The 17,385-nt window shown below is 31.0% G+C and overlaps 2 protein-coding genes across 2 annotated transcripts; one reads left to right on the forward strand and one right to left on the reverse strand.

Annotated features, from left to right (window-relative positions):
- The first annotated feature begins 8,914 nt into the window (after positions 1-8,914).
- LOC145057747 (calcium-binding protein CP1-like) lies at positions 8,915-9,535 on the forward strand. Its single transcript, XM_079005632.1, has one exon. It carries the CDS (start codon positions 8,982-8,984, stop codon positions 9,423-9,425), a length of 444 nt encoding a protein of 147 aa, XP_078861758.1. The 5' UTR covers positions 8,915-8,981; the 3' UTR covers positions 9,426-9,535.
- Positions 9,536-10,915: 1,380 nt separating this feature from the next.
- On the reverse strand, positions 10,916-12,363 carry LOC145060536 (uncharacterized). Its single transcript, XM_079008183.1, has 3 exons — positions 12,041-12,363; positions 11,663-11,734; positions 10,916-11,420 (listed from the first exon to the last, which is right to left on the reverse strand). The coding sequence occupies exons 1-3, from the start codon at positions 12,361-12,363 to the stop codon at positions 10,916-10,918; spliced, it is 900 nt and encodes a 299-aa protein (XP_078864309.1).
- Between the last annotated feature and the right edge of the window lie 5,022 nt (positions 12,364-17,385).

Consider the following 17,385-nt stretch of genomic DNA (forward strand, 5'->3'; position numbering starts at 1 on the left):
TCGAGGTGGCCGAGGTCGTGGTTCCGGTTTCTCTAGTGGCTGCGGACATGGGAAACGTCCTCCACACTGTCAATTGTGGAGGATAATAAAAAAAAGTAAAATGAAATATGATGGTAAAAATAATCCAAAAACTATTTAACATAATGTATATTTCATAAATGGATGTTAAGTATATAAACCTCATCTACTTGTTGGAGATCAACAATAACATGAAAATCAAACTTATGAAGGAAATCGTCATTTGCAGAGTAGAGGATGGAGGACAAAGCGTTGCTACAATTAGCATATGTGCTTTCTAGACTGGCTTTGGCAAGAAATCTTAACAATAAAAAAGATGTTATTTTTGTTGCTTTAAAATAGGATCATTGATAAAGATCCTAGTCATGGTGAAGTAATTTGTGATGGAGAACTGTTCTAAAATGATGCATAATGAAGTTAGTATAAATGTATATTCATTTATAGTAAAAGGAAGAATCATATTTTGAATTTTTTTAAGGCGTAAGTTGTGAATCAGAGTAATGAACAAACATCTATAATAAGATATTTTTCCGTATTGAATAACAACTACCATAGGAGTTTATTTGTTATTTTCCAAATTGTTAGCAAATTGTTGTGCATACCCATCCCAGAGTGTTAAATTTATTTGTTTGCTTCTATAAAAAAACCAATAAATAAATAAATATACAATATAAAATGACATTATAAAGTAAAATTTGACACAAAATTTTGAAAAGTAAACATACTCTAGATCTTCCAAGCTCAAATTGACTCTCTTTGATAATTTATTTTTCTTGTTCACAAGGGTTCCATTGGGAAGCATCTCACAACATCTCCAATAACATATATTATATAAGATAAAAAAAATGGATGATTAGTATATAAAATTCGGTATGGTGAGTGATGGTAAATAACATAATATCGTTGTATAAATCGTTAGATTGTAACATATAAACTAACCAACATGTGTGTTCTCAAAAAAGGTACCATTCAAAATGGTGTTGAAGTTTGCAAAAGAGAATCCATAAAGTGATTTAGTCCACTCATTGAATGGTGTAACTTTGGTTGTGATATAAATATTGATTTTGTTTTCATTATCAACAAAACTATTTTTGTTTTGATTAAACAAAGTTGTGGATTTTAGATGTAGTAACAACCATCCTCATGAAGCAAACTTTTAAATCTTTCAACCCATCCATTAGTAACCTCTGCCTTGACCTTCCTTCCCTAAATGCACAAAAAACCAGTTTATATTAGGGATGAAAGTGGGTCCAAACCCGGACCGGATGGACCCGAACCCGGAAAACCCGGAACCGGTTAACGGGATTTTATAGAACCGGAAACCAGACCGGTATATAGGAACCGGTTGCGGTTCGGTTCCGGGTAAAGTGGGTCTAGAACCGGAAAACCCGGAAACATCAAAGTGGGTAGGTTGGAACCGGATAAAGTGGGTTTAGACCCGAAAAACCCGAAAAAACCCGAATTTTTTGGTAATCACTTACTACTTAGTGGGTTGAACTTTGAAAATTTTCATATTGATATCCCGACTTTGGGGAGCTGTAACTTATTGAATACGAAACCACAATTAACAAAATTAGAGCCTAAAATCATGTACAAACTCTAAAATACACTCTGGAAAAGCCCGCATGTCAATCCGAATTTAAACGAATGAGATATACTTGTGTTAATATTTTCACATAATACAAAGTACAAAAACAAATAGCTGAAAAGTTGAAACTTTTCAGTTTTGATATCCCGACTTCGGAGGACTGTAAATCATTGAATGTTAAACCAAAAATGACAAAATTATAGTCTAAACTCATGTACAAACTGTAAACTAGAAGTTGGAAAAAACCACATGTCAATCCGACTTCAAACGAATTAGATATGCATGTTTTAAAACTTTCACCGAATACAAAAAAACTAAAAAACTAAAAACTTTCAGCTTTGGTATCTCAACTTTTGACAATTGTAAGTCAATGAATATAAAACTAAAAATGACAAATTTATAGTCTAGAATCATTTACAAACTCTAAACTACATGTTGGAAAAAACCGTATGTCAATTGGAGTTGAAACGAATAAGATATGCATATTGTAAACGTTTCACAAAAAGTGGTTCTGGCCCTAAAAGTGGTTCCGGTTCCAAAAACCGGTTCCGGATTTTAGACCCGGTTTACCCGGACCCAATGGACCCAAACCCGGATTACCCGGAACCCGGATAAAGCCAATTTTTAAACCCGGAACCGGACTCGATTTTATATATTCCGGTTCTAACGGTTCTGGTTCCGGTTCCGGTTTTCCGGTTCTAAATCTCATCCCTAGTTTATATATTGTTATATGTGGTTAGAATGAACTTGTAAGAAAATTCATAAATAAAAAAATTGTTATTACCTGTTCATCAATGAGAATCATATCAATTTTTTAAGTCTTTGTTGAAGATCCATAAGCAAGATGTTTTATGAAACAGATTATTCTTACTCTCATGGTAAATTGATTTTTTGAAGCATTAAGTTGGTATATGAATGTAATGTTGCTTTGAACCATGTTTCTGTTTGTGAAAATACTAATCATTGTTAAACACATGTGACTCAACCAAGTAATATGGACCGGGTAAAATAGGCAAAACAGGAACAATTCAAAATTATAGGGTCAGAGTGAAAATATAGTTTTAAGGAAATTTATAACTTTTGACATAACTCAAGGACGCCGAATGTAATTTAGTCTAAAACATATAATATAGAAAGTCTTTTGTATGTAATCAAAATCAAATTATAAAAATAAAATAAAATTCTAATCATCCAAATATTAATGATGTTATATACTTTTTAAAAATCTCATAATGCAAACCTGACAATAAAGTTAGTTAGTATAAATAGTTTTTTCTAATGCTCATCAGAAAACATATCATGCAGTAGAAGGGGCAGCAGTGGCAGGGGTAGGGGTATTTCAGGTAAAGAGAACGTATACATAGATGTTGTTCTACCCTCATTCATCATGGAAATAGTATTCAATATAAAGGAGTATTTTTTTTATGTGGTGTATAGAAATATACAAGTTCCATTCATTGATATATATATCGTTGTATTTGATTCATGATTACATTTGATTACACAAGTTTCAGGAATGTTGCAAATAGAGGATATAACGTTGATTATACACAGACTCACAAACAAACATAGGTCAACACATTAAAAAAATCGATATAAATGATATAATTTTGTTTTTGTAAACGAATGAAACTAATATGCTTAAAGTAGATTAATTAATTTTTTTCATGACCTCTCAACAGGAATACAATAATAACAAGTAATAAGAACAGAGTAAATGCAAAAAATTGGAGAATAAGAAAGAGAACAAAGTAAAGAAAGAACCTAAAAAAAAGAATTGGAGAAGAAGATCGCTGAAGAAGAACACTGTAAATCGTAGGGCTCAATCCAAAATCCTAAGAATAACAACTTCAATGTAATCGTATAAAAATGTTTTTGAATAAAAAAAATCATTATCTTCAGAAAAAATTGGGATCCTAAGATATTATCTAAGAGATTTTCGGATATTCATTTGGAAAAAAAATTAAGATATCAGTTATAGTGATTCAAAATTTTAAATTAATTGATTTGCTTATTTAATGAGTTTTATAATTCAAACCAATATCTGAAACTGATCCATTTTATGTGAGATATACTGTGAATAATATTGATTTTAGTTTTAACTCTCACATAGTTTGCTGATTTAATGGGATTAGATTAGATTTTATATGTTAATAACCGAATTATTGATATGCTTATTTAATGAGTTTTTCAAGAAAGAAAGAAGCTAAACGGATTTGAATTTTGAAGCAAAAAACTATAAATATGAAAGTTAAATTAGGGACAATATTAATTAGAGAAACTGATATCTGGTATATAAATAGAATGATCTGCTTTAATTGATAACATAATTATTGAATTTAAATATTCTATAATTATTAAAAATTCTATAATTAAATATAATTGTGTTTGAATTTTATTTGGGGAAGATGATGTCAGCAATTTGATCTAAGGGTGAAAAACAAAAGATTGAAATACAATCAAAGGCCCTGATTGCTTCATTGATGATTTATGATTATTTGTTAATCATATTAGAGATAACCGAATTATTGATATGCTTATTTAACGAGTTTTCAAAAAAAAAAAAAAAAAACCTAAATGAATTTGAATTTTGAAACCAAAAACTATAAATAAGGAAGTTAAATTAGGGACAATATTAATTAGAGAAAACTGATATCTGGTATATAAATAAAATGATATGCTTTAATTGATAACGTAATTGTTGAATTTAAATATTTTATAATTATTAAAGATTCTATGATTAAATGTAATTGTGTTTGAATTCTATTTGGGAAAGATGATATCAGCAATTTGATCTAATGGTGAAAAACAAAGGATTGAAATACAATCAAAGTCCCTGATTGCTTCATTGATGAATTAAAGGGTTATCTTTTAATAATATTAGAGATTTGCTAAAGTTTTGGTTGATTAGGTAGTGGAGGAGGAGCTTCTAAGTTCGAATCTTGTGCCCCTCTTTTTCTAGCATTTATATTGTTTTATAACAAATTACTAAAATAGTTCATGTGATTTACCAAATGATACAAATTCAGTCACTTTATGCTTGAAAAGACGAAAATGCCTTACAAATTCAGTCTTTTAATGGTTGAATACTAATGAAGTTAGTAAAAATGACAGACATTATCCTACGTAAAATATGGTTTGTTTAATTAAGCCACTCGAAGTGGCTTCGGCATCTTATTCGGCATTCTCGGTGAACATCGGGCCAATGCCTCGGCATGCCGAGCTCAGCTCGGAAACTCGGTGATATTTCACTAATGAGAAAGAAATGATTTTCTTTTTTCTTTATCTTTTTTAATTTTTTTTAACCATTAACTCATATTTTTTTTTTTCAAAAAATACGTTCTTTTAGAAAATATAACTGTTTTTTTCAAATTTCAAATTTTAAACCCCCAGTGTTCGACTATAAATACCACCATCATTATTCATTCTTCACACCATTCGAATTTTCTTAATTTAATTCTTTTAACTTTTTTATTTTTCATCTTATTCTAAACATCATCACTAAAAATGACTTGTGTTTGGTCTCCTGAAAAAGAGATGTTACTCGCTCGTTCATGGATTGATGTAACAGAATATCCAATCCACATTAATGACAATCAGCAAGTTTTTTGGGGAGAGTCGCTAAAACATACATTAGTCAAGCCCCTATTCCTCGAAGTAAAGATCAACACTTCTCCAAATGGAGACATGCAAATGTACTAGCAACTAATTTTAACAATGTGTTTCGTAGGGTGATGCATGAATCCGAACATTGTGAAAATGAAAATACTTTGCTAGTGAATACTCTTCAGGCTTACCATGTCGAAGTTGACAAATATTATCAGTTTGCTGAGTTTTGACAATTGTGAAGCAGTCCCTAAAATTTGCCCAAATTTAAACTCGATGTCTTTTAATTTAAGTTTTTTTTTTTTTTCTTGGAAAGAGGTTTTAAGTTTAAGTTTGTATTAGTTTAATTTCAAGTGTGTTATGTTTTTTAAGTTTAAGTGTGTATTATTTTAATTTTAAATGTGCTTTGTTTTTTAAGTGTAATTGTGTGCTTTTTTTGAAGTTAATGAAATTTTAGTTTAAAAAAAATAGTATGTTTGAAATGTTCAGTTTTTTAAATTAATTAATTAAAAAAAATATCATAACAAGTGCGACAACTCATACCATGAAAATGAAAAAAATTACGAAGAGTGTGGCAAAACTGACGTGGTGTTTACGTGGACCTAAGTATGTGTGTCAACACTTAAAGCTGGTAAAAATCGACCCAACCCGCCAAGTCAACACAAACCCAACCAAAAATTAGCGGGTTAGATTGAGATTTTAACCCATTTAAGTTAAATGGGTCAACCCGTCTAACCCATTTAATTAAATAGGTTGGGTTTGGTAAAAATTATCAACCTGTTTTCAACCCACCAACCAATTTAACTTTAATATATACATAATTTAATATTTATTTGAATATTATCATGTATTAATTAAAGTATTAATTTATAAATTAAAATGTTGTATTATTATTTGTGTTTTAAATAAATATATTCTTAATTCTCATTTTTTTCTTATCCGCATACCCTCCAAAATCTTTTTTAAATTAAATATTTTTTTATGTTATTTGATCAATTTATTTAAATTTGTAAATTGTGATTGTGTATTTGTTATATTTTTAAGACAAAATTGCAAAAATGGTCATGTGGTATACATTTTTTTGGGTTTTAGTCTAAATCTCGACTTTTTTAGATTGCTGGTCATTTTAAGCTAGTTTACATACAATTTTGGTCTCTGTCCAAACTAAAAAGACTGTTATACCCTTAACGAATTTAATTTTCATTTTTCTTTCACTTTTTAAAATTATTATTATTATTAAATATAAAATCGGGCTCCCCCAACAAAACACACTAACCCACCTTCTCCCCCCAACAACTCAACACACTAACCCACCTTCTCCGGTAAAGCAACGCCACCACCAATCAATCCACTCTCACAACCCATATCCTCTCATTCCTCTTTTCAGCATGCTCTTACAACTTCAGATTTGAGAACCACTGAAGCATCTGGAACCCTTGATTACTCGTTCAACCCAAGGCCATGGTTCTCGACTAGTGTAATGGTGGAGCGAGGCTGATGATGGTGGTAAGATGATTTATTCCCCTATTAGCATCTGTACCAAATATGTTCACGACATCAGAATTTTACGCATCAAATTTAGTAAGATACTTACAAATTTCATCATTTTCATTGGGACTAGCAGTAATCGACGATGAATAGAGGTTCGATTTTCAGAAACTACTCCATTCAAAAACTATCACGATTTGTGCCAGTCCACCAAACACAACACAGATCAGCAGGATAAACGATATCGAAGTTATTGATTTGATTCATAGAAATGCAAAGGAGCGGTTGAGGGCGAACGAAACCCTAATGTCTTTGCTTTTCAAATTGGATACAATTCGTGGTGTTGATTGTGGCGTTAGGCTTTTGCGGAAAGTGGTTACCAGTAAGGAAATCGCATTGAAGGAGAAGGTGGACTCGATTGCGCATTCTGATCAATGAAGCCTATATTCACATAACGACTCTGGATTGCGCAGGGAGAGAAATCGGCTATGGTGATTGTATTTCCGACGGTGGTGCACATTTTTGGTGGTGATGTAGAGGGGGAGAAATTTGCATACGAAAACAAACAAAATAATCAAAAATCATCCTGGATAATCAACAACATGATATATATATATATATATATATATATATATATATATATATATATATATATATATATATATATATATATATATATAGAGAGAGAGAGAGAGAGAGAGAGAGAGAGAAGTGGGCCAATTTAATTAATTATTTTCTTTTTCATTTAAATTAAATAGAAAAAAATAAAGAATATATTCGAAGGACATTATAGTCATTTCATTTTTACGGGGGACCAAATCTACGTACAAACATGGCCAAAAGGACCACCTATCCAAAAAAGTCATGGTTTGGACTAAAATCCCATAAAAATACATACACAGTGACCATTTTTGCAGTTTTGTCTACTTTTAAATTTTATTTATGTTTAAAACTGATTTATATAGTATAATATTTAGTTAAACTATTTAATTTTTTGATTTTAAATAATTAAACCTTATTTATATCATTTATTAATAGGTTGGATGGAAAATTATATAAATAGGTCAATCGATGGTAACCCATTTATTTATAAATTTGGATTAGGTTAGAAATATTAACCCATTTATATAAACACGTTGTTGAGTTGGATTGATATTTTATAAATGGGTTGAAGTCAAATGCATTATGCAACCCATATCGACCCAGCTCTATCAACACTCCCACCAGTCTTGAAAAATCAAGAGGTTTCAAGTCCACCAGTTGCCTGCCACGTGTAAAGTATGATAGTTTCACGGCCAGTAGAGAGAACACGTAAGCGGTTTGATTGGGCGGTGGAGGCTCGTTTTGTCCATGTACATGGAAGAAAATGGTCAAACTTTTGTTGACCATCTTTAAAAAAATAAATTCCTTCAACACTCTTTTCATACGTCATCACATACGTTTCCATTCTATTCTTTCGTATTACGCACGTTTAAATTTAAAAAAGAAAAAGAAGAAAAATCATAGGCTTCGGTTTAAAAAAAATATTAAATGTCGATCGTAGTTTAAAATGATATCATTAATATACTTTTTATTAATAAATATTATATTAAACATATAAATATAAACTAGTTTATAAGTGATTGTTACTTCACTTATAATAAGATTTTATATATTATTAATAGTTAAACTTTTTTTAAATTACATATTACATGTTAGTTAATTTTTATATCCAGGTTAGAGGATAATAACAAATTTACGTTTCAATGTATAGTAATGTAACATCAATTTCGATACATCAACATTTAAATATAATATTTTTGCAATATAATGGGAGGTTTTGTACACAAAATGATATATTCCAATATCCAAGACGAAGTCGGTCTTAGGAAATGGACGTGTGCCTCAAGCCACATAATAATACGCACCATTGCTTCATTTGACTTTTATTTTTTTTATAACATAAATGCTTATTTTCAATTGTTTTCTTTAGTTTTGAATAACAAAAGTAAGTAGAATTAAGTTATAAACAAAGTTCATGACTTTTTATAAGATTTTCATCAAATCGTGTGATCATTAAGTCCTTTTTTTTATATAATTAAATAATAAAATACGCAAAGTAACTATTAATATAAGAACTAGTAAATACAAAAATCTCCATTTCTTAAAGAGAAAACAGAAAAGCAATTACTTGGCAAAACGACGCGATCCCGCCTATAAATACAAAGAATCTCCATTTGTGTTTTAAACCATAAAAACTAAAAGCACTCTCTTTATTTTCACACACAAAAATAACGCTACTATGTGTCCAACCGGAACTTCCCTTTGGCAGGCGAGGAATATCTCTAACCTACGATCTGCATTTGAGGTGCTCGACACCGATCATGACGGAAAGATCAGCCGTGAAGATCTGAAAACATCTTATGCAGACGCCGACGACGAGGTCATCGCCACCATGATGACGGTGGCCGATTCTAACAAGGACGGTTACGTTGAGTACGATGAGTTCGAGAAAGTATTGAGAAGTGATAACAGCGGTAGAGGCGGCGTGATGGCGGATGTGTTTAAGACCATGGACAGAGACGGTGACGGAAAGGTAGGGTATGGAGATCTTACGAGTTATCTCAGTTCGGCCGGATTTGATGTTAATGACGATGAAATCAACTCGATGCTTGGATTGGGCGCCGTAGACGGTGGTGCCGACGGTATCACATTCGACGAATTTCTCAAGATATTGGCAGTTTGATAAAGATGTCGATAGCGATGCGAACAAAAATATAGGTCTCTGTGCTTATCGGTTTGTTGTATTTCTCTGCAGTAAGACTGAAATCATTAATTGAAATTGAAGTTTCTTCACCTGAGGTTCATATTTTTTGTTGTTATGTTCTGAAAATTAAAAGCAGTTATATCAAATTCCTTGAGAATCAATTCCAAACTAGGCTTGTAATTTAGGTAAGAACTATCCCATTTCTGTAAAATTGTAATTTTGGAAGAGGATTTGGGATTTTATACTACTTGGTGACAATTTTGCTCTTCTCTTCTTTCTCGCAAAAGCAAAAGACTTTTTATTATCGAATATATTCCCTATATTAAAATTAAATTTGTTTGATAGATTCTAACTAGGAATTAATCAAATTCCAAGTTAAATAAAAAATCTAGTCATTTTTTTATTGAGACATAAACTCGTGTTTGATCAACATATAAATAGCTAATTGATTCATTTAGCTGTAAAAAGTTACAATTTATATGCCGGCATGCCGCTCTTGAAACAAAATTATATTGGGCTTATTACACTGCCACGAGGCCCACCACCATATGTAGAAGTAGAACACGAAGAACACCACATATATTTTCATGAAGGTTTTCCGGATTGATACCTTTGTTGGTAATATTTGTATTAAGATAAAAGACAAAATGTCAAGATCTAATATAAATCTTTGCTTGAAATAAAAATATCGAAACAAGGTGAAGTATAGAATATTGATTGTATATAACATTTTGGAGGTTGGTTTGAGATGTTACTCGATTTAAGTGAAACTTTATGTTGTTAAATTCAAATTACTTATCTTAAACGGCGATCTGATATATTACCACAAAAAGAAGAAGAGACTTAAGTGAGAAGTTAAGTCAAATTAGGAAAGACATACACCAAACATGTTGAAAATATGAAGTTAACTTGCAAACAAACATTTTCGACATGTCTTTTGTTCTTTGTATACTTATAATTGATTCACATAATGTTTCAATAAAGTTCCAAACCATTAAAAAATATTATTATAGATGGATGTGAGGATCAAGTGTGATGACTCAACATGTTTGAATAAACAGAATCCATTTGTTGGATAATTATGGAACCATTTCATAAATATATACGATATATTATTAAATCCAATTATTATGGTAAGAATATAAATTGTTGATGGACCGATTTATAGAATATTAACTTAACTTATGGGTTGAGTTCCCGATTTGACTCAAGATCTTCAAGATCATTTCCATCTCTCACTTTAGGGTTTATCTCCATCTATAAATACATGTGATGAGGAGCAAATCAATATACAGGGCCGGTCCATTGTTTTTTACTACCCGGGGTGAGATAAAAAAATTATGCCCTTATATGTGTACCGTGCAATAACAAAAACATAGAATCAAACAAATGCAATAATTTCTAATATAAAGAATGCAGTGATTTTTATAATCAAACAAATAATACAAACAAAATATACAAAAAATCACCTAAAATGATGTCTTCGCGCATTTTTTTGAAGCGAAAACGTCTCTTAATTTACAATAATCAATATTTTTTAAAAAATCACTTTCAATACTTAAAATGGCTAATCCATTCAATCTTTCTTGAGTCATTGTACTTCGGAGATATGGTTTCAAAAGCTTCAACTTTGAAAAACTTCTTTCCGCGGAAGCAACCGTAACCGGCACCGTCAACAATATCCTATATGCAACCAACACATTAGGGAACATATCCATTCTTCTTGCATACTCCATTATTTGAATAGATGTCCAAGGACTTCCACTTTTGTATGCTTTATCCGGTAACATTTTCTGCAAAATTTTTAACTGAATGAATAAACCATCTCCATTAATATCATAATCTTCCCCGTTTTTCAAATTGGACTCAAGATTTAAACAACATTTTATTAATTCATCATTAACTAAAGAAACTAATTTGGAGCCATCAAACAAAAAACCAAATATCGATTCAAAATATTGCATTTGTTCAAATCTACTTTTCAATTGAACAAGAGTCATATCAACAAGAATAAAAAATAATCCCTTTTATATGCTTCTTGAGAAGATTGGTGTTCTCTTTCGGTATTTAGAATTTCATCAAAATGTATTTTTCTTTTTTTATTGCGTTTTTTAGGAAATTCGGGTTTAACTTTAACACTATTTGCTATTTCTTTTGCTTCACTAATAGCAAAGTCAAACTCACTTTCCCCATATCCTTCAAAATAATTAATTAACCCCTCTAAATTTTTTACAGCAACATCAAGAAGCATTTCTTTGGATTGTAACTTTTTGCTTACCAAATTAATTCTGTACAAAATATCATACCATATAATTAAACTTAAAATAAATTCAAAACTAGAAAATTCACCATTTACTGATGAATCAGCATATCTACACACTTGTCCATTATCACTTATTATAGATAATTTTTTTAAAGCTTTTCTTATTTGATAAAATTGTGTTGATATTGCTTTAACACATTCAATATGACTTTCCCAACGAGTACCTGATAATGACTTAAGTGTTAGATCATCAACAAACTCAAGTAAAACACTCCATCTTTTGGTTGAATTAGAAAAAACATTATAAATCGTTTGACATGTACCAAAAAACCGTTTTTGCCTTTTGGCAAGAATTGCCATATCACACAAAACCAAATTTAAACTATGACATTCACAAGGCATATAAAAAGCTCTATTATTTATATCAAGCAATCGTTTTTGAACACCTTGGTGTTTACCTTTTATATTTGCCCCATTATCATACCCTTGACCACGAATATAATTAATATCCAAATCAAGAGATTTTAGGGCATCTTGTAAAACAATAAAAAGACCTAGACCGGATGTATCTTCTACAATTAAAAACTCTAAAAAAAACTCTTCAACTTTTAATGGAACACTTTCCAAATCTACACATCTTATAATCAAAGTCATTTGTTCTTGGTGACTAGCATCCGGAGTGCAATTAAGAATTACAGAAAAATATTTTGCCTTTTTGATTTTTTTTATAATTGCACATTTTACCTCGGATGCTAACATTTCAATTAATTCATTTTGAATTTTATGAATAAGATAATGATTATGTGTTTCTTTGTCTTGAATCATTCGAAAATGTTCTTTCATTACCGGATCTCACTCCGCAATTGATTCAGTTGCACTTAAAAAATTGCCATTTGAGTTTTCATAAATTTTTTCATTTGTACCACGAAAAGCCAAGTTCTTTTTTTTTTTTAAACATTTTACAACAGAAATAATTCTAACCATAACTTCTTTCCAATGTTCGGTATCTTTTTTTTTTTTTCATTTCTTGAATTTCTTGGTCAATTGTTTCGTTTTTATTTAACCTAATTCGCGTTTCATTCCACGTTCTTAAATTATCCATATGATCGGAACTATTTTCTTGTTGTTTTAATGTTTCACTAAGATGCTTCCAGTCCTTAATTCATTCGGTTGCCAAACTAGTTTTAGTTCGAATGATTTTAAACAACTTACAACAAAAACAAAAAACTTTATCAAGTTCTTTTGAATACACTAACCATTTTCTATCAAAAGAAACACTATTTCTTAATTTCCGAATGAAAAAATCAAATGAAAAATGTCTACCAAGTGAATCTTTTGGAAAAATTATGTTGGTATCAACTTCTCTATTTGGCATTTTTTCTATTAGTAAATCATCCCATACTCTAGGATCAAAAATATTAAAATCACTTGGTTTATCTTTATAAAAAATATCATTTTTTTCAAAATCATTGAAAATATCAACCGAATCATTGGAAGTACTAGGTGGAACATTAAAATTATTAACCGGATCATTAGAATTTTGATTTCTAACAAAATATTTATTCAAAGACCCTCTTAATTGATTAGCCTCTTCTTGTTCTTTTCTTTTTCGTTTTCTATTTTGAGCACCCAATGATTGTTTTCGGGGAAACATATTTAAAAATCAGCAAATCTAGTTATAAAAGCTAAGCAAAGAAAAAAAAAATCAATAATTCTAGTTATAAAAGCTAAGCAAAGAAAGATACAACCTGACCAAAGTTTTCGTTTTTATTTCCCACTTTGAAGATGCCGATAATCTGAAAAATAAAACATACAATCAGAAATACAAATCCATTTTCAACAACTAATGACTAATAACACTACAATGAAATAAATATATATACCTTTCAAAAGACTAAAATACAAAACAGTAGATTTCAAGATTTCAAAATAAACAAAAATCAGCCTCCCAAGTCCCTAGTCCTGATTCACATCACAGAAACAAGAACAAAACTTTAGAAAAGTAATTCAGAAATTTGTATCATAAACAAACCATAGACCATAGTAATCAGAAACTATACCTGAAGTAAACAATAAATCCCATATACCAACAGTAGAATTTGATGCTTTTATTTGTTTCAGAAACAAAAGATTTACTTTTTTTTTATTGTAATCCAGCAGATCCAACAGGTAAGAAAAAAAATTCCTAACTCCTAAAACAAACGGTAAAAACCATATTTAGAGTTGACAGATTGATGCAGCAGCCAACAAGTTTGGTGTTCAAACAGAAAAAAAAATCATTTGAAGAAAAGTTGAGAACTTACCCTAATCAGTTGAAGAGCAAAGATGAAAACTGAGAAGAGAATTCAGAAACTATCGTTCACTTCATTTTCTATTGACAAAACTTCAAAAATGGTCCCTCTGGTTTCCGAAAATATCAAGTTTAGTCCATAAGTTCAAAAAACCTCACGGATCGTCCCTGTGGTTTCAAAACTTTTAACATTTGGTCCTTCCGGCTAACTCCGTTACCATTTAGCCCTCAAGTCAGGGGCAATTTTGTCATTTCACTACACAGGGACCATTTATGAGGTTTTTAATTATTTTTTTTAAAAAACTAAATAAATATATAATATTTAATATACAAGGGGTCCCACCCTCTCTCTCTCTCTATCTCTCTCTCTCTCTCTCGTGCTCTTATCTCCCTGCACTTAATTCTCTACCCAAAAGAAGATCTGGTATTCAAGATGCCTCTTATATTCAAGAATCTCTCCTTCCTATTCATCATCAAACACAAAACACAAACAAGTGATATTTCATCGCCTGTTATCTTCTTCATTTCACTAGTTGAACAAAAAACCCACCAAACTCCCTCACAAACCCACTTAGTCGAATCAGTGGAAAAATCAAACTTTCATGTTCAAAATCCACTATCTCTATAAGCGATTCAGGAATCCAGCCACTAAATTTCTTGCTCTAAACTTCAATTTTCGCCATCGAACTCATTCCAGCAAAAAAAATTGTTCCCAATCACCCCCGAAAAGTTTTTATTCGATAAATAAATACTCCTCAACATATCAATTTCTTCACATCAAGAAACGATCCTCCGAAATAGTTGTTCGCAAAGCTTAGGATTTGAATGCTAGATATCTCAGCAAAAATGTCAATGTCAGTTGTCCCTATTAACCCCATATTCTTGAGTAGTAACCCTAACACACTCAGATAATTTGCAGTGGAAATCATGGAGAGATTGGCGTATGTTTACAGAGATGGACCTTCATGATTTGAGGATCTATGAGGTATACATGAGAAGAAAACACACAGAAGGTGTGTGTGTACTTCGCGCCTGCTATAATTTGCAGAATTTTGCTTCATTTTGTCCATGGCGCCATTTGATGCATCGATTGAAACCCCAAAACCTAATTCTAATTCACCCCATGTACAAACCAATGTTCTCACCCCTATAGTTTTTTGGTTGTTAGAGGTGGAAGGTACTCGATTGAATGAATGTGAGAAGGCAGTAAGGAGAGGGGTGTATGGCAGTCTAGTTTTTTAGGGAAAAAATTGAAAGGGAAATACCAATAGCGATGCACTTGGAAGAGAGAGAAAGAGAGAGAGAGAGAGAGAGAGGGAGAGGGTGGGACCCCTTGCATATTAAATATTATATATTTATTTATTTAAAAAAAAAGTAATTAAAAACCTCATAAATGGTCCCTGTGTAGTGAAATGACAAAATTGCCCCTGACTTAACGGCTAAATAGAAACGGAGTTAGCGGAAGGACCAAATGTTAAAAGTTTTGAAACCACAGGGACGATCCGTGAGGTTTTTTGAACTTAGGGACCAAACTTGATATTTTCGGAAACCACATGGACCATTTTTGAAGTTTTGTCTTTTCTATTTGAAAACAATAGAAAATTCTAATTTCCAAGTCTGCAACTCAAACAACAAATCACAATATTCAATTAAATATATTAAGAACAAAGAAACAATGATTGATGGCTAAAAGTTTACTAGTTTAGCAAAATCATAGTCAATTGAAGAAAACTCACCCAAAATTCGAGTTTATGAGAATGAAGAATAGAAATCGCAATCGGATTGTGTCTCCAATCACGAGTTGTGTTTGATTTCTTCGTTCCCTTCCGCCTTTCGTTTGTTGTCGAACTCAGTAATTAGAAATAAAAAATCAGATGTTGAAAGATCGATTGAACGTATAGACAAAAGTTTTAGAGAAGATTGAATAATAAATTGAGAAGAAGATTGAATAAGAAATTGAGAGGAAGGAATGAGAATTGACAAATCAAACCACACAACAAATACGTTGAATCGATTTGAACGATGGTCGACCGTCTCCTCGATCTCCCGACTGCGTTCAATTGACGATTACGCTACTCAACTTGGCGCTCAAGAGTCAAGAATCGCTGAATCGGTGATGCCCCTAACGTTGTTTATTATTGGATTGGACTATTGGAGTAATTGAGTTTAATTTTTGGGCCAAAATTACATATATATATATATATATATATATATATATATATATATATATATATATATATATATATATATATATATATTATGACTTGCTGCATAAAAAATATGCCCCGTTTTTTTGATGCCTCTGGGCCTAAGCCCAACTTGCCCATGTAGTTGGGCCGTCCCTGTCAAGATACACAAAATTACATAAACAAATTTGTGAGTATCATTGGTGAGGGTTCTTAGAGGTGGTATTGAGATTAATTGGAAAACTCATCACAATCTTCAGATCCGAAATCATAATGCATCAGGTATGTAATCGTTCTTTAAAGTTTAAAGTTTTCTTTTGACAGATTCGAGATTAAGATCTAAAGTTTCCACATTTTATGTTTTGGTTATGGAAATAACCAACAATTGGTATCAGGTTATACTTGAATTTGCTACAAGAAAATGTTTGTTTAAGATTTCAGGAACATAAACATACCTGTTTCCACTCCCTACATCAAGATTGCATTTTTCTTCATTTCATTATATGATATAGTTTATTGACCGACGTAGAGAGAAAGCAAGCAACTAAAATATGTTTTTTTTGTTTTGTTCCGTTCTTGAGGTCTGGATTAATTTACGTGTTCTTTTATTTTTTTACACAAATATATGCTTATCTGGTGGTAAGGTTGTTGATTGATCTTACCCTTTGGTTGCTTCAGTTGTATATTTTTTTTATTCTCCAATTAGTTCAGAAAGATACTACATGTTTAGGTCATAGCATTTGAGTTCATTACACCATCTATTAAACTTTTGCATGGCGTAGGTTTTGTTGGATAAAGAGAATGTAAAGTGCTTCTATTCTATTACACACAAGATTTTGGTATTTTATTATTCACTAGAGATGTAATTCTCTTGTCTTATTTATTTTTAAGACGTGCCACATACCCCTTCATCTGGTCTTTTTTTTTTTAAAACCATATTATGTAGATAAAGTTGAAGGGTTCATTCGTTTATCCAATTTAAGTAAAAAAAATCATTTAAGTTTTAATAAATTTAATAGAATTTTCTGGTTGATGAAAGTGTATCGTTGTGTTTATTGTAACTGTATTATATATGGCCAGAATTGGATTTGTGTTTAAATCTTAGTTTAAATCTCGTTAATTGTGTATGAAATTGCTCTAATAAATTGGCTAGCTATTTTAATATGTTCAACTTGTACAATTAATGTTGGCATGTAATAT

The sequence above is a fragment of the Lactuca serriola genome, chromosome 6 (assembly GCF_051521515.1).
Source record: "Lactuca serriola cultivar US96UC23 chromosome 6, Lser_US96UC23_V15, whole genome shotgun sequence".
NCBI classification, from domain to species: domain Eukaryota; kingdom Viridiplantae; phylum Streptophyta; class Magnoliopsida; order Asterales; family Asteraceae; genus Lactuca; species Lactuca serriola.